Source organism: Botryllus schlosseri, chromosome 12, assembly GCF_051294905.1.
Source record: "Botryllus schlosseri isolate E-star chromosome 12, Bs_hap1, whole genome shotgun sequence".
In the NCBI taxonomy this organism is placed as follows: Eukaryota; Metazoa; Chordata; class Ascidiacea; order Stolidobranchia; family Styelidae; genus Botryllus; species Botryllus schlosseri.
In genome coordinates this window covers 16,377,692-16,403,066 of record NC_137247.1, presented here as the reverse complement: position 1 = coordinate 16,403,066, position 25,375 = coordinate 16,377,692, and the positions used below count along the sequence as shown (strand labels likewise).

The window sequence follows — 25,375 nt, the reverse complement described above, 5'->3', positions numbered from 1 at the left end:
CTATAAACGGAAGATGGAATAAACACAACCAAACTTTATTCCGCAGTGCTGCTTATATTAGGTTTACCATATTTTGGAAATCTGAAAAGAGGACATTTTTTCAAAATTTTCAGTCTTACAATACCGGAGGAAAATCCTTAATAAATAGTCATTTTTTCAAAAACGGTCATCGTTCCGGCTCAGTTCCCGAAATAGTCTCCGGAGCGTTACTACACTGCTGATTCACTGTATCTCAGTCGAATTTTGCCCTATACTCAACCAAAATTCACAAAAAGAGGACATTTGGGCGTCCTCCGAGGACACTTTCAAAAAAGCCAAAAAAGACGACAAATCCTCTTAAAAGTGAACGCATGGTAACCCTAGCTTATATGCATTACGGACACCAAAAAGGCCGAAACCCGATGCCAAGTGTTAGCAAGATACGGAAATGATTGACCGGCAATCTCCCCCCACGGATGTGGTGACGAACGGAGCAGCATCAATGAAAAATTCATAAGGCTAATTTGAACTTGGGATGATAAGTTGTTTGCCGCAGCGAAGCGAGTCGATTGAAAGGTAAACCTTGCGGCTCGCTACAGCGACTACCGGCAGCAGGTCATTTATATTGCTGATAGCGCCAAGGCTAGCCATCATATTTGTCTCGCAACAGTAATTCGGGTCGACCATAAACCTTACTTACATCTATAAAGTTGGTGTATTGGTATCAAGCAGTGTCGATACACTGTACGTACAGTGCACATTTGCACAACCATAACCAGCCTACAGTCGCCCCTCGCCCGAAGCACACATAAACCAGAGCTATCTGGAAATTGGGTCAGTTACTCAACTGTTACAGGATAAGTATATTCAGAAAGCGAATTCAATGGAAAATTCGAGATTAAGAATGCGAGTGTGTAACACCACAACCCCTGCGATACAAGAGCGCCAGATTCATTTTATTAACCGTGAAATAGCATTGCCGTGGTAAATAACATGAAGAGGGGGGCAGAAACGGGAATGTTTAATCAGAGTATTGGCTGCGTACCATACAGAATGCAGATGCCCCGCCTGATAACTCGACTATGAAAGAGCTGCAAAGCTTGAGCGATGCTATTTTTGTTGCAGATAACATGGCTGCTGACTCATGTACATTGTACAATTGTACATAAACCGCATCCAAACAGAGTCTGGCTCATGGGAAAACTGTGGCATTAGCCTGAAGAGATTCAACGCATGAGCTGAACACAAATTAACGATATCAACCAATGTGATCTAATCTACGTAGAGGCCAGAGAAACTGTTTAAGCGTGTCTACTGTCTAGTCCAGATATCTATCGTAGACCCTCTCAAATCTTGTTTTGTCTACTCTGCGCATTCAAATCAGTCAGGTTCCGGAAAGACTCGTAACCGCATTTGTCGCGGGCCAGAATGCGTACCGTGCTGGCTACTGGCTCATATGTCATTACATTCCACAGACTAGACAGCTAGAAAAACACGTCGGGAGACTGATCAAACCGTCACGAGTGCTCTTCACGGTTCACGCAGTAGGTTCTACAAGAGTCGCGAGGGATCTCTTCTCGTATAGTGCGAAACAGACATACGAAATCGGGTTATAAGTCAAGTTTGCAATATTAAAGCCCCGAGGCCTTGATCTCCGACAGTCTAGCTAGACTGCAATCATTTCGCCCTGCTAGATTACTTGGATTTCGCGCAGTAAAGGGCCCACGAATTGATCCAGCACGGTCATGTTACCACAGTTCAAACTCCGGGTCCGACATCAACAAAGCGATCAATAAATAATGTAGATGTCTCGGCGTGCCAGACGGCTAGCGTGGCCCGGAAGACGAGAGAATTCTACCTGTTTCCAATTACCAAGAAATGCTGTACGCATAACGACGCCCGAATCCGCGTCGCTTACTTTATAGATTAGCCTCGGGTTTCGCGTCTGTGCGATCCGTGCGTACTGGCAGATGGGATCTAGCTCAGTGGTGCCCAACCGTTTTAGCTTGAGGACCGGTGAAATTTCAACAATTAAAAGCAACCCAGAATGTAATCATGACAAAATTATTCAAATCGAAACAAAGAACAAGAACTTTGAATGAGAAATTTGCTGCCGACTTATTAAAATGTCTTCTTTACTGTCGAATTTCGTCAAATTCCGTACGAGTATTGTATTAGTCTTCTCAGCATTCACATATTACCCGTCTTGTTACGAGTTGCAGGTTATTTTTTAACAGCTTGCTGCAATACTTGCATCATTGTGACGTTGGAGAATTCGGAAGTAAACAACGAACTCTTTTATATCACGTCATAAAGATTTCCAAGTTACGCTCCAAATTACAGAATCAGTTTAATAATGGGCGTTTTATTTCACTAATTAATGTACAAGACTTCGAACTCTCCCATTTTTTAATTGATAAAGTAATTCAAATACATTTGGCAACAGTCGAGCAGTACGATAGTGTAGCCAACGTCACTCATGTGTTGTTTGATTTGGAAGTTTTGACGTCATGTCCGCCCTTCACACGCCACAGTATGTGACGTCACTCGAAAATTTTCGTCCCTTTCATAATCCCATTCCATTATAACGAACGCCCCTGTAGGCGCATACATAACCAGGATCAAACGCTAATCTCATCGACTGTTGAGAAGACATGGAATGCGACTGCCAAGACTGGATTTGCAGAGCCCGACAACTAGAATGTTTCCAGCTTTTTTTAAATTAGATTCGAATTAGAATTTCAGCAACACGGTAACGGTGTATTTCGAATTAGATTGAAATTATTGAATTCGAAAGAACTATAACAAAAATCAAGTCCCGTTCATAGCACAAGTTTATTCTCACAAGTATGATAATGGAAATTGTCTGTTCACCAAGCTCGGCTCCTTTTCGCACTATACAGTACTCGCGTAACATTCTCAGGAACAAGACTTGAAATTAAATATAGAAACATTTCACTAATTATATTAGAATTAGAGTAAATGCGTTTGCTCTTTAACTAGCACATTTAGATATCTAGAATTATCAGATCATTCGTATACCTGGTCGAAAGACAGTTTGCGGAGATCTCGAAAAAACAAACCGGCCGAACGGGGATCGGTAGACTAAATAAAAACACGGTACGTTCAACGTCAAAACAAGAAACTGTGACCATGACCAAATGTGTATCGCGTCTCTCGTGATCCGAGCGGTCTGCGACGATGGAGAGTCATCACCATTTCAAAACAGTGACGCAAGTTAAACATTTGGCCGGAGTATCACGCCGTCTGGCAGTTCGGGGGCAAGTCCCGATATTTCGGTCTCGTACAAAGGGATATCGTTGTAGTGGTGCCAAACCTTTTTCACTTTTCTCGTGTTAGAATGAGTCAAGCATGGAGTCGCATTTTTACCAATAAAATTGGCTGAACGTTCTAACAAAATGGTTCCCAACCTTTTTCGGCTGGTAACCTTTTTGGCCGTGTTAGTGAAATATATCTCACCGAACGTCCTAACACTTTCGCACTTGTGGTATTTTCGCCCCCTTGTTCCTCAAAATAGCCCACTGGGAATCACTGTTTTAAAATTTTCACCCCACGATCGACACATTCGATATTTTCGCCCCTCTTTCTCAAAATCTTTCCCACGGGTCGATATCGCCCCTTGGAGCGGCCAGAGTAGTCTGAGCTGCTACTCGTGTATGCGTAGACGTAACGCCACTGTTTTCTACTTAATTACAGATACAAGTTAAGGGACATGTTAATGCTACTAGACGTCGAAAATTAATATCTGAAAATTTTTTCTGTAAGTAATTTCGACAAGTAGATTTCGCCAATGCGTAGCATACCATAACAAGTTATTAAGAGGTAGTCACTTTCGAAATCATACAGTGTGCACCTTCGCGACTAGCGCAAGACGACCAATGACGCTACAAATAATAGGTACAATTTCCGTAAAATATCCAGCTACCCTGATACAGTAACTTTTTCGTCAAGTCGTGGCGATTTCGCTCTTAAAAGTAATGCAAACATGTCCCGAAACTACTTTCTACTTTACAAAATCCATTGTGTATAAAGAAATTAGTTTGGACTATAAAGTGTGAAGTAGAAGCACTCCGTTACTGACCGCCTCTTTGTTTGTTTTTGGTATTCATTAGGGATGGTCTGAACCTCTAAAAGGTTCAGGTTCGTGTGAACGCGAACCTTTTCGAAAGGTTCTGTGTGAACACGAACGTGAACCTCATGACGTCACGGGACGTCATATTGCTAATTCTAACCTATCCATCAATGAAATGATCGCCTATATTAATGTACATGTGCAGTGTGCACGATACCTAGCGACGATTCGGGCAACAATAAGTCACGATGCTGAAATACATATTGACGTTTTAAACGTCGCTAAATGTATCAACTGGGGCAATCAAATGATATTATAATCTCATAAAATCAATATCTTCCGTCGCTTTGCCAACAATTTTGACGAGGACTTAACAGGTAATATAAGGGAAGGAAGGGACGTAGATTATTTTTGTCCCTGATGTTCTTGCGGCATATACACCGACTCATGATATGCATACACACGATCTGCGTATATGCACCATTAGTACATGATATGCATATGCCGTCGGGCAAGGAAGATGCAGATATAGCCTTATCGCAGAGTTGGGATGACTCGAGTCAAGACTTGACTCAAGTCAGACTCGAGTCACCTTTCTCGTATGACAGATCGGAAAATGTATTAGGCGTCTGAGTATTGCTACATTGATATTGAGCAGAGTGTGAAACGGGTTTCTATACTTGCTATACCGATATTACCCCATTAACAAGTTATACAGCAGTAGCCAACACCTCAATTGGTTTTAATGATTGACCCCATACGCCTGCTAGATTGATTAGTTGAATAAGCATCATTCGCTGACTACGCAGCTTATTCCGATCGTGATGCTTTGTGATTGTGGGTCAAGCTCGCAGCAGAGAGTCAATAAATATTTACTAACGGAAAGTTGGGATATTTCGAGCAAACTTTTGCAACAAAGCAAGTAAAACTTTTGAGATTGTCAAGGTACCTGCTCGTTTAGTGTTGATTTTTTATGCCTACAGCGCCATGCATAGAGTGGCCTGCAGTTAAAATGCAATAAATTTGAACCAAAGATGTTGTAATGAAGTGAAACCTGTAATATATGAAAAAGGTTCACAGTGCAGAACCTACCAAGGTTCTGTTGTGAACGCGAACCTCTAAATTTCCGAGGTTCACGCACAGAACGCGAACGTGAACCTCACGTTCACACCATCCCTAGTATTGATGGTGTCTGTCGACTGCAATGGTCAATGTCATTTACACCAGACCGATAATCCTTATATTTGATTCCGTAGCTGCCGACTTGTAGCACGGCCCACTTCTTGGCTTTTCAAGACACCGCTTGCGCGGGCGAGATGACGATGAGGAGCCTGGATAAACCTCCAACACTTAAGTACGAATTCTGGAGTCGACCTCGGCCGGACTAGAACCCACAACCCATTGGTGTTGCAGCTGTGGATTATACCACTACGCTATCTCGCCACACCTGTCTGATACAGCGTTTGCGAGCGCCTGGTCGCCCACTCAACGAAATTGTCCGGTTCCGTCCGCCCACACCGAAGCCTTCAAAATACTGCGAACAACCTCGCTGAGCTAATTAGAAACGGGAAAGGGGAGTTGATTCGGATTCCAGATCAAAGGTATACAAATACAAATTCTCACAAACCTCAAAGTTACACCTCGCATCGTTACGAGTATAACGAGTGTGAAGCGATTGCACCCGAGATGAGTGGGTGAACCGAACCTAATAGGAATGTAAATCCCAGAGCTGTATGATGCAATTGTGAATCACAGAGTCCGACAAAAATCTCCAAATCCCAGTTCAAATCTACGCTCACCTCTGGTGCATACCATACCATATATGTACCGGACAGAAGTCTCGTGACCTCAGCGCAAAAGCAAAACTATAGTCATAGCGGCCACGGGACGCACTACGAAAAATCAAAATAGTCGGGAGTCCACGCGCTACGAAGTAACCCGCTAATGAAAAAACAACGCATATTCGGTCATCCAAGAAACGCTACAAAATAGCATGATAATTCTGCCTTGGTCCCGATATCATGAAGCAACAGATGCTTTTGTTGTGGTGCTGCTGCTGAGGCTCATCGATATCACGTTAGTTGCAAATTCCTCGAGACTACTGACACGACATATCTTCGTAATTTAGCTCGCGTTTGAGAATCATGAACCTCAATTGTGTGGTTGGTCTTTGGGGCAGTTTCGACTGTGATATCAAGACATAACCGATGAAAATGAACATTGATGGTATCGGTAGTGTGTTCCTGTTCAATAGGGATGAAATCAACGATAGCTTATGCAATGGGATAGATTTGTACCTCTAGGAGGCAGATAGAATATCAAGAACAGGGACTGGTGATTCGTAAAATTCACATATGTAATTACAAATGAGAATAGAAGTGACAGGGCAGCATGCTGTTTGCTTAACCTGCACATTACCGGATGCTGTCCGCCCACCGCCAACAATTCAGTACGTTATCCGGAACATTTTGCGTCCTAGCTTAAATACGACCCTTCTCGGCTTCAAGTATTTTGCAAACAGGCAGCTCATCAAAATTCCACGTCAATCATGGCAATACGCAGGAAATCAAAAACGCATCACTAATAAACTGGCTCCTGGCGAATGCAATTAGCCAGCGTGGAAGCGTGGGACATGATTTCGTGATTCCTCTCGGAATATATTCGCACGACGCAGATTTCAGGATCACGCAAACCAATGCTACGCGTCGGCTGAGCCGAAGACTTACAACATCACCGTTCACTCGAGACTGGTACCTTCCTCTAACAACAGGAACTAGCTATCACATCACCGTTACCATAATCATATTCACAGTATATGAACCCTGCGTCTTAGCTCAGGAATATATGAAGAGATTGGGCAATTTTCTTTCTCAGATCGTTTTACCGCAACCGTGGCCTTTCGAAACGCGTTTTTTTTAAATGCCACCAATTATGATATACCAAAAACCAGCCACAATCTCGGTTTTCGGCAGTACGCTATACGGGCGTGGAATTTACACTGCGCGTTTACGCTTGCTCGAGGTTGTGGACGGAAGTAGCGGCACAGGTTCAAATAAGCATATCCGTAAGCTAGCGCAGCGCCGCGAGCAATACTCGAGAACAACTAGCACGCACAATAGTCGGCGAATGGTGAGCTGTACGCTAAAAATAGTGAATTCCGAGTTTAACTTGACGCAGATTGCAACAAAGCAATATAAACTATCTAATCTCTAACTGCCTGGCTTTCGTGGCTCAACAGTCAACACACATACCCAACTATTCCATTCTCACGCAACTATCGCTTTAGCGCGCTTCCAGACAAGTACGCAGACACAACGTCACTAGGAGTCTGCACGGCACCTGACGTAAATAAAAGAAACCAAGGGAGAGCTTCGACCGCTTCAAGTATGCGACACTACCCGCCGGAAAAACTCGTATCCAGAATACACTCTCGATATAGATAAGCCTCGGTAAACTTTTACTTTTATCGCCAGCCTTTTCTAATCACAGTCAATAAACCCAAAGCAAAACGCTCTGTATCCGTACGGTTGCGAAGTTGTCACCGCGACAGGCAGATGCAATTTAGACAAGAGAGAGGCCTTTCTCTCGTCGCGTCCCGTCTCGACAAAGCTGTCGCAACATTACATATCAAGTGATCCGCCGTCTACCACTTTGAACGTGATTTCGCAACCTCTCGTTTCATTTCTTCTGCGGGAGGCACAGTTCCGGATCAGAGATCTCTTCTATTCTGCATATACCCAAATTTAACGTCTTCCACGATGTAATGCCGGGCAGACTTGGACAATCAGACCAATTAGACATTACAGTGAAATACCGGTGATATAATTCTAATCTAATTTGTTAAATGTTTCTTTGATCTTATTCCAATTCTAATCTAATTTGTGAAATGTTTCTAGACTCTAGTCTTAATTCTAATATAATTACTGGTTTTCTGAAAATACTACAGGACAGTATATGGTGCGAAACAATCCAAGCTTTCTGTGCAGTCATTTGTCATTACAATCCTTACTAGAATGAACTGGACCTGGTTCAATTTCCAAGTTTTTGCGAGTTAAGTAATTATAATTCTAACCTAATTTTGAAAACCTGCGTAGCTATAATTCTAACTCTAATCTAGTTTGGAACAAAAAAAAACTGTACCAATAATTCTAATCTATTTTGGAGAAAAAACTGTTCATCAGACCATTACATCTCACAATCAATTCAATACGATGTTTTTTTTGTAGTACCCTGAGTTGGTTGTCGAAAACTTTTTGGGTAGCTCGAACTTGGTGTTTTGCAAGGTGCGCCAACGGCGAATCACACGCGTCATAGATCAAAAGCGACCAGAGAATCGACCAGAAGTTATAGCGATCGCTGGCGACTGAAGTTCAACTCATTATTTCCTGAATGGAGGACCATACAACTAGACTCGCACGGCATGGCACCGCATGTTTGCGTAGTACAGGATTGCAAAAAGTATTTAAGTCGCGGAGTCAGTAGTCATTCTGAATCCAGACTCTACCCTGCTTGACGCAAAACGCGCTGTTGAAATATGATCAAGATCATTATGCATAGCCATAAAATAAATCGATACAGTAATCCCGCACACTACAAGGCAAGTCTTGAACAATTGTATGCCCATATGGTCCGAACGGAAACGTGTAATGTGGCAAACAAATGCATTCGGTAATCTGACCCTCTGCAAAATTTTAATTTAGCATGTTGCAGTAATACGCAGCATTGGCTGCAAGAAAAAGTGGGCAGTGCCAATGGTAGTATGAGCACGTCCAGAGTTCTGACAGCAAACAATTATTCTGAGTTCAAGTGGCGTCACGAACACGCTATTACCCAGTTTCATCCAGTTATTTCGGAGGCTGTGTGTTACTTACACATAACTTCTGCAGGTAATTCCTTCCGCTATGCAGCCGCTCACCCTGCTAGGTGAAACGGTACTGATTGTAAATAATCTAGCTTCAATAGCAAGCAACTTCTACAATAGTTCCATCAGCTCTCATGTCACCACTGCTGTGATGATAAATCTGACGAATGACGAGGTCTGACAAGGTCGAATCAGGTATACTAAGATATTTTAAACTACGTAATTTTAAGTCACTGTCATGGCTTAACACCTTCAGTCCTTCAGATACTAAGCATGCCGCGAAAGCACCCAATTGTTTGAATAGTGCAGCCCATTATGAACAATGTGGCATGGACACCGATTTATTCAATATTTCCTGACAGTTTCCTGATCATGGAATCACGTCCAGGATTCGGATCAACTCCTCAAGTATTTGATACAGTAGAACGATGTGGATATTTGATAATCAAGTGTCGTCAAGTGGTTTCCACAGCTCCCTGTCTCTGTATAGTGTATAATCACGCAAACGGAAGCTGTATGTCTTCCCTGCCTTTTCTCGAGAATCTTTGCAGTGGGCGACTCGAAATTTCCTACGCGATCAAACTCCGAGACGAACCTGCAACCCAGCATAGCGCGGCTTGTCAAAAGAGATGTGTAAATTACCGGCGGTTTCTTTCCACGCCACTCAAAACTGCCAACGGCTGCTAAACGGAATACTTGCTTTATCGGCAGTAAATCGTGAAGGATTTTACATGCATCAACGGAGACGCAATAGCTCCGAATATACGTTGCAGGCAGATATTGATATCCTAATTCTACTGACGCGTAAACGCCCGATGCCACACCGTTTCGGGATGACATTTTCGATAAAAAGCTCGTTTGACATACATATTCATTGTGGGTTTGTAGCTACTATTCATATTCCTGACAGTGGCGAAACATATTAATTAATTAGTGACGTTGTAGCTGTCTAGTATTTACGCGTATATCTGTATCTTGAGCAAAACGCAGAATTCGAGTCGGTTACGCTTCTAAAAAGGGCGAGTCATAAACAAATTCATATACACATATATACATATCAGGAGTTCGTATCTATTGTCTTGGAATTTCGCGGGAAAAGAAATCGCAGATCAAAACAAGCATTAATGTACCGGAGTTGGGATAGTTTCGAATAACTGCAGGCCGCATTCTGTTTTTTATTTGCAAAGTCCGTATGATAAACCAAAGCACACTAGGGCGAGCGAAAGAGTTAGGGTTGCATTTAAAACAGACGGTATTTTAAAACACTTTGTTTAAAACATGTTTTAAACAGTGTTTTAAACATACGCCTATTAAAAAAATTGTGTTATTTCAAGTTGTAAAATTATGCCATGATTGTGTAAATACTTTCCAAAAAACATGTATGCGCCTACGGACAATTATCATCCGATACAGTCGACGTATATCGATATGGGGTGGTTCGAACCAAAAAATATTGGGTTCAACAGCAATAGTACATCAAAGGAGCTATTATTACCCTACACCAGGGCCGGCCAACCCGTGGCCCGCGAGAAGGTTTTGAGTGGCCCGCGTGGCCCGCGAGGTGATTTCCGAAATTAGTAATATAATACAAAATGGATTGCACCGATTGTGAACTTTGTGAAAATGAAAGAACGCCAAATGTATCAGATTGAGTCTAATTCAGGGGTTCTCACAGGGTGGGCCATGGCCCACCCGTGGGCCACAGGAGCATTTGAGGTGGGCCGCAAAGCTATTTAGAAAATTTTAGAATTGATGTTTAGTTTAGTTATATTTGTTACATTCATCGCTAAAAGATACTCTTATTATCTAATTATACGTAGGCTACGTAAAGCTTTTCATCCGACTCTGATGAGACGTAATGGCATATATGGAGTCAGCATGTTCAAGTCAAAAACGGGAGGGAGAAACGGCGGCTTTTTCCACTGGCTATGACAACCTACGGCTAATAGCAACTAAAATAATTTTGAGTATATAATAACTGGAAGGTAATGCTGAAGTAACCAAGTATTCCGGCAGGGTAATGTCGTATGCCGTTGAAAGGGGTGTGCAATAAACTCGGAATGAAGTGTAATTGGGGTATAGATTTATTGTACTTAGGCGAGTCGTATTATTGTAAGATAACAATAGCCATAATTGCAAATTATTAGCAACTTCTGGCGGAGATATCTGAACCACCGCAACGAATCGTATGGGATCGTATGGGTTTAGCGGAGCGCATTAATCTTTGGAGTCGGTTTAAAATGTCCGCCTAGGAAATCATTGTATATAATGTAGGAGTCAAATGAATTGATTGTACGATTGGATTGAATATTCCGAGATCGCAACTTCAGTTGGTTGGTACAAGACATACAATGTGCAATTGTGCATTGTACAGCATACATATTAAAAAATATTTCTCCACTTTACTGTAGTACCCCATTCACCAATGAATTGTTTGAAGCTGACCCAGAATGATTATATTTTTCCCCACAATAGTGGAACTAAAATCCCAATCACACAGCGGATGCGTGGTTTTGATTATCGTGTTTCGCGACGCGAATGGAGCAGCGGACGATCATAATATACACAGAGTTTTAGCCTATGATCTGCCAGGGTCGTAACTTCTGTACCCAAACCCCCAATTGCGGGAGCTCGAAGGGACACAAGATTATTTCGTTGGTCGTTTGTTGGAGGACATTTATTAGACATGAAAATTTTCGTCGCGCTCTACGCGATTTCATGGGCCCAAAGGTCTGCATTTAAATATCATCAGTAAATTAAGAGGAAAATGCGCATATTTTAGAGAAATAGGCATATCGGCGCCGTCGACGACACAAAATGATTGATGAATGATGGTCGAAGCTTTCGATATTGATATGTCGAGGCGACGAATAGTCCAGTCCTTGCAAACTGCGCCCAGCAATATACAGCAGGCCCGCAATATAGTCAAGTGACAATATTACTGACGTATGAACTTTGAACAATTTTCGCGCTTCGCGCGGCTAATGGCCCGCGCAATAGTTCGTCAATCGAATGTGGCCCTTTGGCCAAAAAGGTTGGCCGGCCCTGCCCTACACCAACATTTTCAATTGTCAATGCCAATCCACTATGACGTCACAATTGAATATTCGTGACGTCACGGCTTAAAAAACGTTTTACACAAGGGCCTTGTTTTAAACACGTTTGTTTTAAATTGATTTTTTTAAATTGAACCCTAGAAAGAGTGTCTCCGTGCTGCTCAAATGGAACATGGTACTTACTGTTTACCATTTTCATTTCAACGTTTTCTTCAGTTAATCCGTACTGAAGTCTTCTCTGCATAAAAAATGGGATCGGTACGTGTAACGTGTACCCTGTACACTGTACAGAGTACAGTATATGTATTGTACATTGCATGCTGTGCAATATACCGCTGTCGTTACGATGACATACATTGTATTCCCAGGTTGATAATTTCACTGAATTCCCGATCGCGAACTCCAAAATAGTACAGTAGCCTATTACTGTGCTCTGGCTGCATTTCCGACAGCACTTCAGATAATTCCATTAATCGTGAATTCAATTACCCGTTTCTAATCAATATCCACAAAAATCCACCACAAGTCTAGCGAGCCTCTTCAAACCGTAATACAGCGCAGATTACGCGACGCGACGCCGACCCTCCAAGGTAGCAATCTCGAGCAAAACCACCAGACAACGAGATTACACATACATATTGATGGCGGGATTGCGAGATCCGAGTTTTATCCCATAAAATTACTGCCCGCAGCGTACACTCCGTGCAGCTGTCTGCTGTTTTTATTACAGGAACGCGACCCGAAAATGATTGCACGGTACAACTTACGAATTATGTGGATTGAGACATTATGACGCAAGTTCTCCAGCAATGGCGTTCAATCATAAGTTACCAATCGGCGCGATATCTCGGCTTCACAAGTAAGCGTAATAGCATAAGAATGAGGATCGACTCTGAACATTATCATCAACTCGCCCGTTTCCTACGAAACATGGAATGCAGGCAGCATATCATAATGCTGAAAAGCAAAAACTTCACATCGAAGGGCGCAAAATAGATCAAAGAAGACTCCAATTTGAACTCCCTAGCAAAACGTAAAATGCACCTGACTGAAGAGTAGGGGTGTCCAAAATGACATTTTTTTCTCAAATTGTACTGGCTACTTGATAAAATTGTTAGGTTACCTAATTTAGGCCTACACACCAAATTTGGTTCAATTTCAGCCAGTAGCGGCATTGCTACAGGGGAAGAAGGTTTCTATTTATTATGTAGAAATAAATAAAGAAAATTTCAAAATTTTCTGTTCACCCCATGAAAGTAGCTTGTCTACAGAAACGATGTTCACCAAATTTGGTTCAATTCCAACCAGTGGAAGCGGAGTTATTGCCGTCAAAAATTTTGATTATGAATAAAATAGTATTTACGGTGACCAATTCTTTAATTATTTATTATAGGTGGGCCGTCCGTAAATACTATTTTATTCAAATCCCAATTTGCATTCAAAACAAATGGTTGTTTTAAACAAAGGCCTTTTGAAAAAATCGTGTTTTTTTAGTTGCAAAATTATGCCATAATTGTGTAAATACTTTCCAAAAAACATGTTGTATGAGCCTACGGACAATTACCAGCCGACAATGCCGACGTGTACGATATGGGATGGTTGGAACCCTCAAAATAGTCGGTTCTACAGCTATAGTACGTAGATATTTCGTCAAAGGAGCAATATTTACCCTATTTTTCAATTGTCAATTTTAATCGACTATGGCGTCACAATTGAATATTCGTGACGTGGTGACTTGAAAAAAATAAAATAAAGGCATGTTTCAAACAAGGGCATTGCTTTAAACACGTTTGTTTTATATTGATTTTTGTTTTAAGTGCGACCCTAAATGTACATTACGACCTCTTTTTGAATTTGGATAATTGATAACAGAAATATGCAAGGACAGGAACAAATCGGGTTTGGCGATTTCACCGAAAAGTAAAATTTTCAGTTATCCTCAGTTGGATATGGGATATTTCATTCGTGGGTATAGCAAAGCAATGACATTTTGATCAGCGTGTCTAGTTCATCTATACTATTTTTTTTGCATTCGTATATGCACGAAAACATGAATCCTGTAAAACAAGGGTCGGCGACCTACGGCCCGCGGGCCGGATCCGGCCCGCCAAGCGAAATCGTCCGGCCCGCGACATAATAATTAGTTATCGCAAGAATACGGCCCGCCGTTTCACAATGCTTTTCAGTCTGCAGTGCCGCAATGCTTGGAAAGAATGCGGTATTGCTACGATATAAGTTTCCTACATCGTATTAGTCTATTGTGACGCCATAAAACGAAGGCGGTTGAAGTAGGAGATGAAGATTGTCTGTATAGAGTAGCAGTAGACTATCAGTGCTTATCAGTCGGGTGTATCTCGCAACCGAAAGTGTGCCATACTTTTTGAAGGGTTTACCGATGGGATGTGACAATAATGGTGTCCTTCCTCGGTTTCAAAAACTCTTGGAACATCTCAGACGCAATTACAAAATCTCAAACTCACACTGTTTAATTACAGATAACTAGCCTCCGTTGGTTAGTTATCCATAGTTTAATTCCCAGAAGGCATTGTGCGCCGAGACAACAAACCTGAAGTGTTTTGGCCACGATGATAAAAACTGTTAATATGATTTTGTCTCACAAACTGAATCGCCAAATATTACTAGAAGCATAGAATCAATATGGCGATGTAATGTATATCTACCATGTTCGCGCATTAAGTCGAGCAGTTATTCTTGCACGAGTCTATGAACTGAGAAATGAAATAGCAACTTTCCTCGAAAATACAAATATCGCCGACTCATAATCTTACAATCGACAATGGGTATCTAATCTTGCTCTCCTGGCACATTTAACGTAACATCTGAACAAATTGAATTTGCAACTTCGGGGGGAAAACAACTGAATACATGAGATGTTGAGGCGCATTCGAAACAAATCTGCGTCTCGGAGAATTTCAACAGCACAAAGAAAATTATGCTCACTTCCCTATACTGGAGGAGAGAAAACCTAGTATACCAACGCTATATTTGTAACTGTGATACGAAATCTAATTACTGAATATTCACCCGCTTTTCCGACATTCCTTCAATACAAAATAAATTCTGACTACTAAGAACTCCATTCAATGTGGACGCCAATAGCATTGCCTTAAAATTTCCAATGGGCCTTTTTGAAATGCGATGCAGTTGGATTGAATGACAAATTTCGTACAAAGATCATGTCGCTGCATGACTTTGATAAAGAGTAAGTTCTTGAAATTGATCTTTATCCCAGCTTGCCCAACAATGCAAAAGACATTGCATCGATTTTTGGTAGCACGTACGCATGTGAGCAATAGTTTTGAACAATGAAATTCACGAAGAGCAAGCTAAGATCACGTATTTCGGACGCCCATTTAGAATATGGTCTGATTCTTGCTGCATCTGACTTGTTACCAGAAGTTGAAAACCTTTCACAAAGCAAGCTGCGTCAATTGTCACAATTATTCTGCGTTGTTGAAGTGTAAATAACTGTGTTTCATGATTGGTATGATTCAGATTGCAGCAATGTAGGATGAAATACCGAAGTGAGCGTATAATATAGTATTAAGAAAAATTCCAGCCCGCCAAAAAGTTGCACACTCGAAATTTGGCCCGTGACTAGCAAAAGATTGCCGACCCCTGCTGTAAAACATCGCTATTGCAACGCACATTTAGGCCCGAAAATTGTTGAACTGGGCTCGCATCGAAAAAGGAACCTACAAAATCCAAAAATACATGAACAGGAGGAATTATGGACTCACGATTTCGTCAACGGAGTTCTCCACGTGCCTTTTCCCTTCACTGCAGCACTCGCTGGTGGTCTTCTCTTCCGCGCTGTCAGCAAGGTAAAGACGATTCTCGCTTTCCGAGACACTGGGGCAGTCGCAACGCCGCGATTTGGAACGCGGAAACCGCCCGCTCCTACTCTTGGGAAGGAGTATCAGAGCCGCCACAGTTACGATCAGAAACAGCAGCCCTCCAGAGATGGCAACTGCTGCCGTCGTTATATTGTTCGCTAAAGGACGAGCGGCTGAACTGTTTAACACGGAAGAATACGATACCACCGTAGTGGAGGACGAGATCAATTCCGAAACCACAGTTTTCGGCTTTAGAGTCTCGAAAACGCCATACTCTATCGATATAACAAGGTGCTTTAATAAAGCACGCCCGAGGTTTGAAAGATCGGAAATATTCAAAATTACGAGAGAATCATCGGCTAGGACGGTAAAAGGTAACGTGGGCGTAACCCAACGCCCCGGGCTGGCGGTAACCTCGTTTGAAGACAACCGCGACTCGTCGCGTGCCGTGATACCACGCTGAGAAGTCAGCCTGCAAAATTGTAGATTTTCCGCTGCGGCGCGTGCGTTTTCCGGGTCGCGTTTGAACCTTTTGTCGTCGTCGCTACCCGTGTAATCGTATTGCGCTGAAATGTTCGGCACGCCCTCCAATTTTGAGTTTTTGAAGGACTTCACCGGGGTTTTCGAGTCGTAACTGCGTATCTTTTCAACCTGAGAGCTGAGTTTGCGATTGCGGCGCAACAGACGGGTTAGGGATGACGGGTCCGTCGCCCCTAGTCGCCGGGCCTTGTCAATGAGCTCACTTATAAACTCACTGGCGATCATTTTCATCTGCATGCGTCGCCTGCGGTTTCTGCGCCGTCGCCTCCGTCGTCTCTGGTACCGGTGCGTTCGGTGAAAATGCGAAGACGCTAAAGATTCCCGAGTCGCCCGCTTGACGGGTCGCGTTAAATGGCCCTTACCGGCAGACGCGTTCACTACCGTGTAGCGCTGGATTTCAACGCCCGCTGGGAGTACAACTCTCACGTTTTTAACATCAGCCACAGCGTTGCCGATAACACCGCTCTGTCTGTCTATATCGAGTGCCACACATGGTGATTTGCAAGCGCGATCAGGATCTATGCGACAGTTTGTCATTTCCACAAGGCGACCGTTGGCGAAGAATTCAAACTTGATCCACACGGACTGGCTTTTCGCTGTCGAAACGCACCAAGCGGGCGACCCGCTCGTTTCCGGAGGATATGGGGTTGACTTGAATTGGCAGTTCGGGTCCAGAGAAAAATCCAGGCTTTCCTGCGACCATCTGAGCTTGCAGGATTCGGTGATGACGCGTCTGCATCGAATCGGATCTATATTGTTGTGAAATAAAATCAGGTGGTCTGGTCTGAAAAGATGTACTGTACAGTATATTTCAACATCACAGATGGTAGGTGACGAGGTATACTTCTTCTTAGAAGAGCTGAGGTAGGTTCTGCCCATACTTGCACTACATACTCGGGTGGGTTCGTTTTTAAACTGTACTTCCGACCGACAAGATAGCGTAATGGTTAAGCGTCTGGCTTCTTGATCGGTAGGTCGTGGGTTCGATCCCGGCCGGGTCAGACCAAAGACCTGATTAGTAACACTGGTATCCATGGCCCCCCTGCTTGGCGCTCATGCATTGCTGAGATAGCATAGAGGGGTGGTGTAAGACTTAAAAAGCCGTACAAAGCTATATCTGCACCTTCCTTGTCCAACGGCATATGCACATCATGCACTCATGATATGCATATGCGCAGATCGTGTGTATGTGTTTCATGAGTCGGTGTATATGCCGCAAAAACATCAAGGACAAAAATTAACTACGTCCTTCCTTCCTTCCTTCAACTCTTGTCGAAATTGTTTTGGATTTTGACAAATGGAAAGTAAATTTAGACAAAGTTTGCATTTGAAATGTCACAAGAAACGAATGCATATATTCACGAATTCTGTCTATTTGTCGTGTGCCGTCAGTGATTTTGCGTCAATCGCGAAGATACGCATTGCAATCACAGCCGAAAATCTTCGGGTTCATTTCAATATGAATATACTATTCAATTGTATATTGAAGTTCTGTACCTCCAAGAAGCTCTTCAATTACAAAAGCACAACCGCTAAAAGTATGGGACCCCTCGACCAAGTGTACTTTTTGACATTACTAGTGCAGCCTACTTTTCATAACTTCCATTGTCTCTAGATTCACTTGAAGTTGTTTTGACATGTGTCGGAAATAGCTACTTCTACTTGTAATCGAGTAGAAATTCACGGCTTTACGTCTACTTCTACTTGAGTAACATTGCTGATCGTGTATTCACCAGCGGGTTACAAGTCGTGTAACAATATGTCAATGTCAGCGACGCAGATCCACCATGACCTCAACAGGCATAGCAATCACCAGCTCAGAGATTACGGAATTAGTCATTTGTGTCCATAACAGGGGAATTACCGATTTTATCTACAAATACGTCACGGAACGTAAGTGACGCGCGCTTGTCAAACAGGAGAATGCAAGACGCGAACCATTAGCATGACGATGACTCATGCTCTTCCGAGAACTGACACAGTACTGACATAATCCCGCCATCTATCACGGGTCGCGTTAGCTCTGCGAGGATTAGCCGATCAACCAACAAATTGAGAACGGGTGTTCTGCAGCACAGAGCGCAGTTCGGTCACAAAGTCAAACGGCTTGAACGCAGGACATCAATTAATAGTGAATGAATCATAGTCTGCGAATGAGCGGCATGCCGTATGGGCACCGGGCGATCAGGAAATAAAGAACACATTGCGAAAGCCTGGTCCGAGAGAAAGCAGCGTTCGGCGCAAGTCGTCTTAATCTCTGCGAGGAGCAGACTTGAAATACGAGAGCGAACTGTAAACATTAGGCAAGCATCGCAGACGCCATCTAATGTAACGACCTCCAAGGCTGAATAGAAGTCTAGACTTCAGACACATAGGACGTGACACATATTCCGCTCCGAAGTCAGAAAATACATACCCCTTATCGGATAACATACAGGGCTCGTAGTGAGCAAAATTTATCGCGCGCGAAGAGTTGAAGCGCCGGCATCGACTGATATAGAATCGATGAACCAACTAGACGCCAAACATGACACTGCGCAAGCCTCGATACACTGTGTTTTCACTGTAATCTACAACCCAAGTTTCTCCAATAATAAATAAATCAGCAGATAAAAGTCATGCTTACCTGGTGCACGAGTTAATGCGGAAACGTGGAGAAGTATCAAAGCTGTAAAAAGATATTAATGGTAACAACAGGAAATTCACAGATGAACGCAGGAAGCTTACAGATGGCCACAGTGAGTGAAGTATCAACGAATGATACATTTGCAACACTATTCATCAATACGGCACTACGGCACCACATCCATGTGCAATGTGCATTGTGCAGTACATTCATGTCACTTTTACTAATGAACGCGTATATAATCGGATTCGTTGTTCTTACGGCGTCTATGCAAAACACTAGTCCGAGGTGGATGTTAGATTGATTCAGTACACTTGGTCGTTTCGAAATCCTATCCGTTCATCGCATTGTGCATAGCATTGTGCATCGCCATGGATGAAAATGGTAAACAGTCGATAAGGATTGTGAGCATGCATTCAGTACAAACGCTAAGGTAAAATAGATATCTGAATGAGGAGAAAGCCCAACAGTTTCTCAATCCGTACAGATTCGTATGGTGAACACGAAAGCACTGACCAACATGTCGATGGTTGCAGATTGACGCAGCTGCATGATTTAGTGCGAAATCTCGAGCCTTAGAAAACTGCATTGCCAGTAACAGAAATGTGTCCTTTTGAATGGCCATCACCAAAGATGCTTTACAGATCTGTATACCTCTAATGCTATACATGCTATTCGTGACGATATGACTCACCTGGTGCTAATCCAACTACAGAAGAATACATTCTGTGCATGTCAACTTGCCCGCCAGTGACTGAGAAAGTGCTTCTTTGAATAATCCAACCAAGCAGTGCATTATTAAAGGGCAGTTACTATCACCGTCATAACCAGATACACACAGTATCAACCGGCTAAGTAAAGTCAGTCAAGGCGGATTGGTTATCCACACATGACCCAATAATCCCGCCCCACACTACTCTGCACTACTCTACACAGTATCTGGTAATTGCAAACCCCCGATAGTTTGCAGACAGATCCGTTGGAGCTTTACAAATACATATATTTGCCCTGCAGCGGCGTCTGGCTCACGCTTCAGTGAGGCACACACACACATGCGGCATTTCTCACGAGCAGTCAGCGGTCGGAGAGTCATACACTTCAAGTTTACGAAATCCAACGGCAACCTATTACTTCACATAGTCAGTCGAGCATGAATTGTAGAGCGCTGACGTTCCAGTATTACGCCAAACGGAAAGCGTTACTCGTCGATATCCAACTTCTGATACGTGTTTTGAGCGAATTAAAACATCAATTACGGGAAACGAATTCTATGTGGATATTCCCAGCGTTGGGATGACTCGAGTCATGACTTGACTCGAGTCAGACTCGAGTCAATATTTTCGTATGACTTGACTTGACTCGAGTCACTTCGAAAAAATGACTTGACTTGACTTGACTCGGAGCTTCAAAAATGTGCATTGACTCGTGACTCGGAGCAAAATTTACGAGTCAATTTCAAGTCATCAAGTAAACGGTGTCGAAAAAATCACTGTATATTGTGTATGTTCGGATTGTTCGAGATATGCCGGTGTCACTTGTGAGAACAACCGCTCATTCACTGATTCGACGTTACACTACCTCCATTGTTCGATCACAAATAAATTTACCGCGAACTAAACGATCACAGCTTACGTTGTCGAAGTTGTAGTGTAGCAACGTAGTAGCAATATGTCTCTGTTTCTTAGACGGCGCAATGCTTACGTTGCGCAGTCCTCACCTTTACCAACCCTCTTGTATGATTTCAATCGAACAAATATAGTTTGTGCGTTTATATTCTCACGGATGTGTAGATGGGTAGTGTATATTGATATTATGCCATATCAATTTGTTTCAACTTCTCGAAGCTTCGTATTAGGTCCTATATTTTGGCTGCTAATAACTGACTGTAGCATGTAGGTGCACACTGTACATGTACAGTTACTCACGTATTTTATTAGCAGTTCTACGTGTGCGTGAGGGATACAACGTCTTTTTGAGTGTACATTTCACTAGATATTCGTTATTTGATATGAGATAAATCATCAATTAATCTGTCTTGTCACACAGCTAGCAAAATGTAATGACTTTGAATCATCCCTCATTCTTCGACATTCAATTTGACTTGAATTGTGACTTCACTCGTGACTTGACTCAACTTGACCCGAGTCACCTCCAAAAAACGAGTGACTTGACTCGAGTCAACTTTGAAAATTGATTGACTTGACTTGACTCGAGTCAAAATCTGCAATGACTCGAGATGACTCGTGACTCGAAGGTAGTGACTTGATCCCAACACTGGATATTCCTAGACCGGGAATAGAGAGTGCTGTTGACCCAACTGCGGGAATATGGGCCCTTGGGCAATATAAATTTGTAATGTCATATGTTCGGCTTACCATACGTCCTCTTTTAAGAGGATTTGTCCTCTTTTTTGACTTTTGTGAAAGTGTCTTCGGAGTACGCCTTTTTGTCCTATTTTTTGAGATTTTGTCCTCTTTTTTGAAAATTTAGGTCAGATTTAGAGCAAATTGCGAGTGATATGCCGCAAATTAGCACAGAAGTGAAGCTCCTGCGGGTATTTCGGAGTGAAAAACGGTGATTTTAGCTCTGAGCGAAAAAAAGACCTTTTTTTTTTAGTCATCCACCAGGCAATGAGGACAGAAAAACGGTATTTTGAGTTCTGAGCGCAAAAGATGTGTTGGAAATGTGGGAAAAATTCACCGGTTTTCGGGATTTCTACTCCGGTTTTGCAAGTTGCAAATTTCTGAAAAAGTGTCCTCTTTTTAGATTTCCAAAATATGGTAAGCCTATCATATGTACCCCCAAATATATATATGTCACGTCAATAAAGCTATTTTCATGACATGTCCATCGCGTCAACGTCCGTTTACTTTAGGGTCTGTGTCCAGGTAGAGTGATCGCTTATATATGCTCTTTCAAATTGCCCCGCTTTTATTGAAGATCGGACATCGTCCAAGAAAGCCCTATTTTGCGATAGTAGAATAGGAGCTACGAAAATCATTAATAACAGTAAGTATTAAAAAAGCGTTGGATAAACTTTTGTATGAGCATCAGGCACACTTCAAACCGTCCACCATAGTGTCTGGTATGACGATTGCAACTAGAGCCCGGTGGATAACAGAATTTCGGCCCGATGATTACGATATTAAAATATGACGTTCTCAACCAAAACATCTAATAATCAGTGGTCGCAATTAAAAAAAACATATCCCATATAATAGGGTTACCATATTTTGGAAATCTGAAAAGAGGACACTTTTTCAAAATTTTCCGACTTGCAAAAGCGGAGGAAAATCCTTAAAAAATGGTACATTTTTCCCACATCGTGGTCGGTTGACTACAAAACAGTAATCTTTATCGCTCAGCGCCCGAAATACAGTTTTTTTTCTTTCACATTATCAGGTGGTTGACTAAAAAAAGGATCAACTTTCCGAACAAGCTCCCGAAATACGCGACGGAGCGTTACTTCAGTGCTGATTTACTATATATAAGTCGATTTTGCCCTATATGTAACCGAAATTCTCAAAAACAGGACACCTGGGCGTCCTCCGAGGACACTTGCAAAAAAGTCAAAGAAGAGGACAAATCCTCTGAAAAGAGGACATATGGTAACCCTACCATATAAACATCATTTATATTTACAATCAAGCAGTAAGAAATCATTACTTCCAGTCCAACGGCGTGTTTATCTAGGGCTATCATATTTTGAGACCCGAAAAAGAGGAAACTTTTTACAAATCACAAAAGGTGAAATAGCACTCATAAATATCGGGATTTAATTGGTAATTTTGCCGCTACTATTGATGTGTTGACTAAAGAAATGGGCAAATTCTTTCTATTCTACTCCCGAAAGATCCGCCCCCATTATGGGTTGGGTTTGACCTTTGCCTCGCCGTCCGAATCCAGATTTCACGTATATTATGCAATTTTTAGTTGTCTCCGTACGATCGCCTGGCTCTCAAAGCTATAAAGAAGGACAAATTGCGGAAAAGGACGATATTTGGCTGTCCTCGGATGATATTTTATAATTCTTGAAAAAAGGAGGACAAATTCTCCTAAATGATAACATATAGTTAGTAGGCTATTGGTTGCCCTATCTATATCGCAGTTGAGAAAACACAACGTTTTAGATTTACAAGAAGACAGGACGGGCTGATAAGTATTTACCGGAGTTGGCTCTAGCGAGACAGATATCGGCCCGACATATCGTTTAGCCAGGTTGCCAGTTCGGCCCTTTTAGGTCCAAATGTCGCATATTTAGCTCTTTTTGAAGGCAGTTGGCACATACTATCAAACTAGCAATTTAAATAATTGGTTTTTAACCTTGTCTCCAGCGCCCCCAAGGGAGATTTGGATTTTGAAGGGGGCGGAAACGCTCAGGGGGCGGAAACGCCCAGGGGACGAAATGGGGGCGCTGGGATCAGGGTGGCGGTATGGGAGCGCTGAAGAAAAATGGACTCGAAGTCAGAGGAGGTCAGTAACGAAGTACTTCTACTTTTTTGAAGTACTCGCGTAGTTTTTCGCTGCTTTGGTACTTACTCAAGCAGATCTTATTCCCCGCTACTTCTTCTTCTACTTACTCACTTCTCGCTATTTTCAGTTTGTCAAGTAGAAGTAGTTTAATCCTCAAATCAGGAAGATATCCAGAGTTTTCACGGAGTATCAACATTTAATTTTCATAAAAGTTGAGTAGAGCCCAGAATTTTCCTCGAGCTTCGTACACAGTGGATACTGGATATGGAGTGACCAATATGATGTCACTAAAGCATCGGTGAATATAATTTAGGTAGCGGGTTGCGTGGTTCCGTTCACATCGCATTGTCGTCAATATGAAATATTTAATCGCAGTATATATGGCCCATCATAACGTTTGAAACTGATGTTTCGCAATCTAGCATTTACTTATCATACCGTAAATGGCTTGTTATCCTAATCTGGAAAAGTGGACTGTGACTTTTTTGAGCGTTAGACCTTTTTTAGCAGACCACCTTTAAAACTTTCTGGACTAAAGACATGAAATACATTTTCTGCTTTTAGAAGTAGTATTTATATTTCACTTTCAATTCCCAGTATCATATATACTGTGAGTTCTAATTAGTATCAGTTCTTTTGTCTGTAGAACATACATGTTAAAGTATAAAAGCAAATGTAGTGATGCCTTCAGTTTCCGGAAATAAAGCTACACAATATGGCATTATTACGATCAGCCATATTTTTATTAACGTTTATCAATCGCACAAAGTGTTTACTCCGTATCCGATACTCCTCCTCCGTATTGCTCTTCAACTAACTACGAGCATATTATAATTGGGGAAGGGCGCCATACCATAATATTTTCTAGGACAGTAGTGGGCAAACTTTTTAGCTCGCGGGCCGCATTCAACATCTTAATCCATTCACGGGCCACACTATATACAATTTGTATTATAAACCAAAACGAAATATTGGTATTTGATTATACAGTGAGGATATGAAAATAATATGTATGTTTATTTAAAACAAACAAACCATTGATTTAATGATATCGTAAACGAGTCAGAAACATTGGCGAGATTTCATAAGCTGGTTACCCTCAATAACCAGTTTAGCGTCATAACCATGTTAGCTTCAAATACGCTTCCACTAACATATATATATAGGCTATATTGTAAATATGAATACTTCTGTACATTGTACCTACGAATCTACCACAAGAACGAATCTACCTAACACATTCGGGAATCGGTTTCTCTACGTACAGCACCCAAGTAATAAAGTTGCTGGAGTGGCCAATGGAAAATCACACTCGTGATCCGAAAGTCATTCCCGTTTTGACTTTCTGTGATGTTTAGCAGTTGAACCTTTTAAAATGCGTGGGCCTAGAGGTCAGGCTATCGCACCACCAATGAAATAAAAAGATACTATAGTAAGTATATAACATATAATTATCGTGGTGAAATATAATAAGAAAAAAGTTTAATCGAGGTTATCAATTATTTAATACATTTGTTGAGCCTTTCACGGGCCACACAAAACGGTGTGGCGGTACATGCGGCGTTGAATTACACGTTTGCGTTAAATCACTGTTTCAGACGGATCGACAATAACATACTTGACTTGGATAACGAAATTACTGCCCTAATCATGAAGTGAGGACCTTGAAACTTGGTACAGTATTAGATAACATCATCAAGATATACCATACGAAATCTTGTCACCCATCTCGATATGAAACATCGTCAAAATCAAATATACCAATACCGATTACCCAAGTGAAGCGTGAAGGAGAGAATTTTTTTCTGTGTCCACATCACCTTTGAGTACACGCTGGTATGACAATTTTGTTCTCAAGTCTATATTGTCTATACCAGTGGTTCTCAACCA

The 25,375-nt window shown here is 42.0% G+C and overlaps 1 protein-coding gene across 1 annotated transcript in view; it reads right to left on the bottom strand.

Annotated features, from left to right (window-relative positions):
- The window catches only part of LOC145452641 (uncharacterized), a 35,433-nt gene extending 15,353 nt beyond the window's left edge, over positions 1 to 20,080 (bottom strand). Inside the window, exons 1-3 of the mRNA XM_080330823.1 lie at positions 19,707 to 20,080; positions 19,013 to 19,054; positions 15,751 to 17,135 (exon numbers count right to left, since the gene is read on the bottom strand). Of these exons, the coding sequence (XP_080186949.1) occupies positions 15,751 to 17,135; positions 19,013 to 19,054; positions 19,707 to 19,746 (1,467 nt within the window). The 5' untranslated portion in view covers positions 19,747 to 20,080. The remainder of the gene's footprint in view (positions 1 to 15,750; positions 17,136 to 19,012; positions 19,055 to 19,706) is intronic.
- Between the last annotated feature and the right edge of the window lie 5,295 nt (positions 20,081 to 25,375).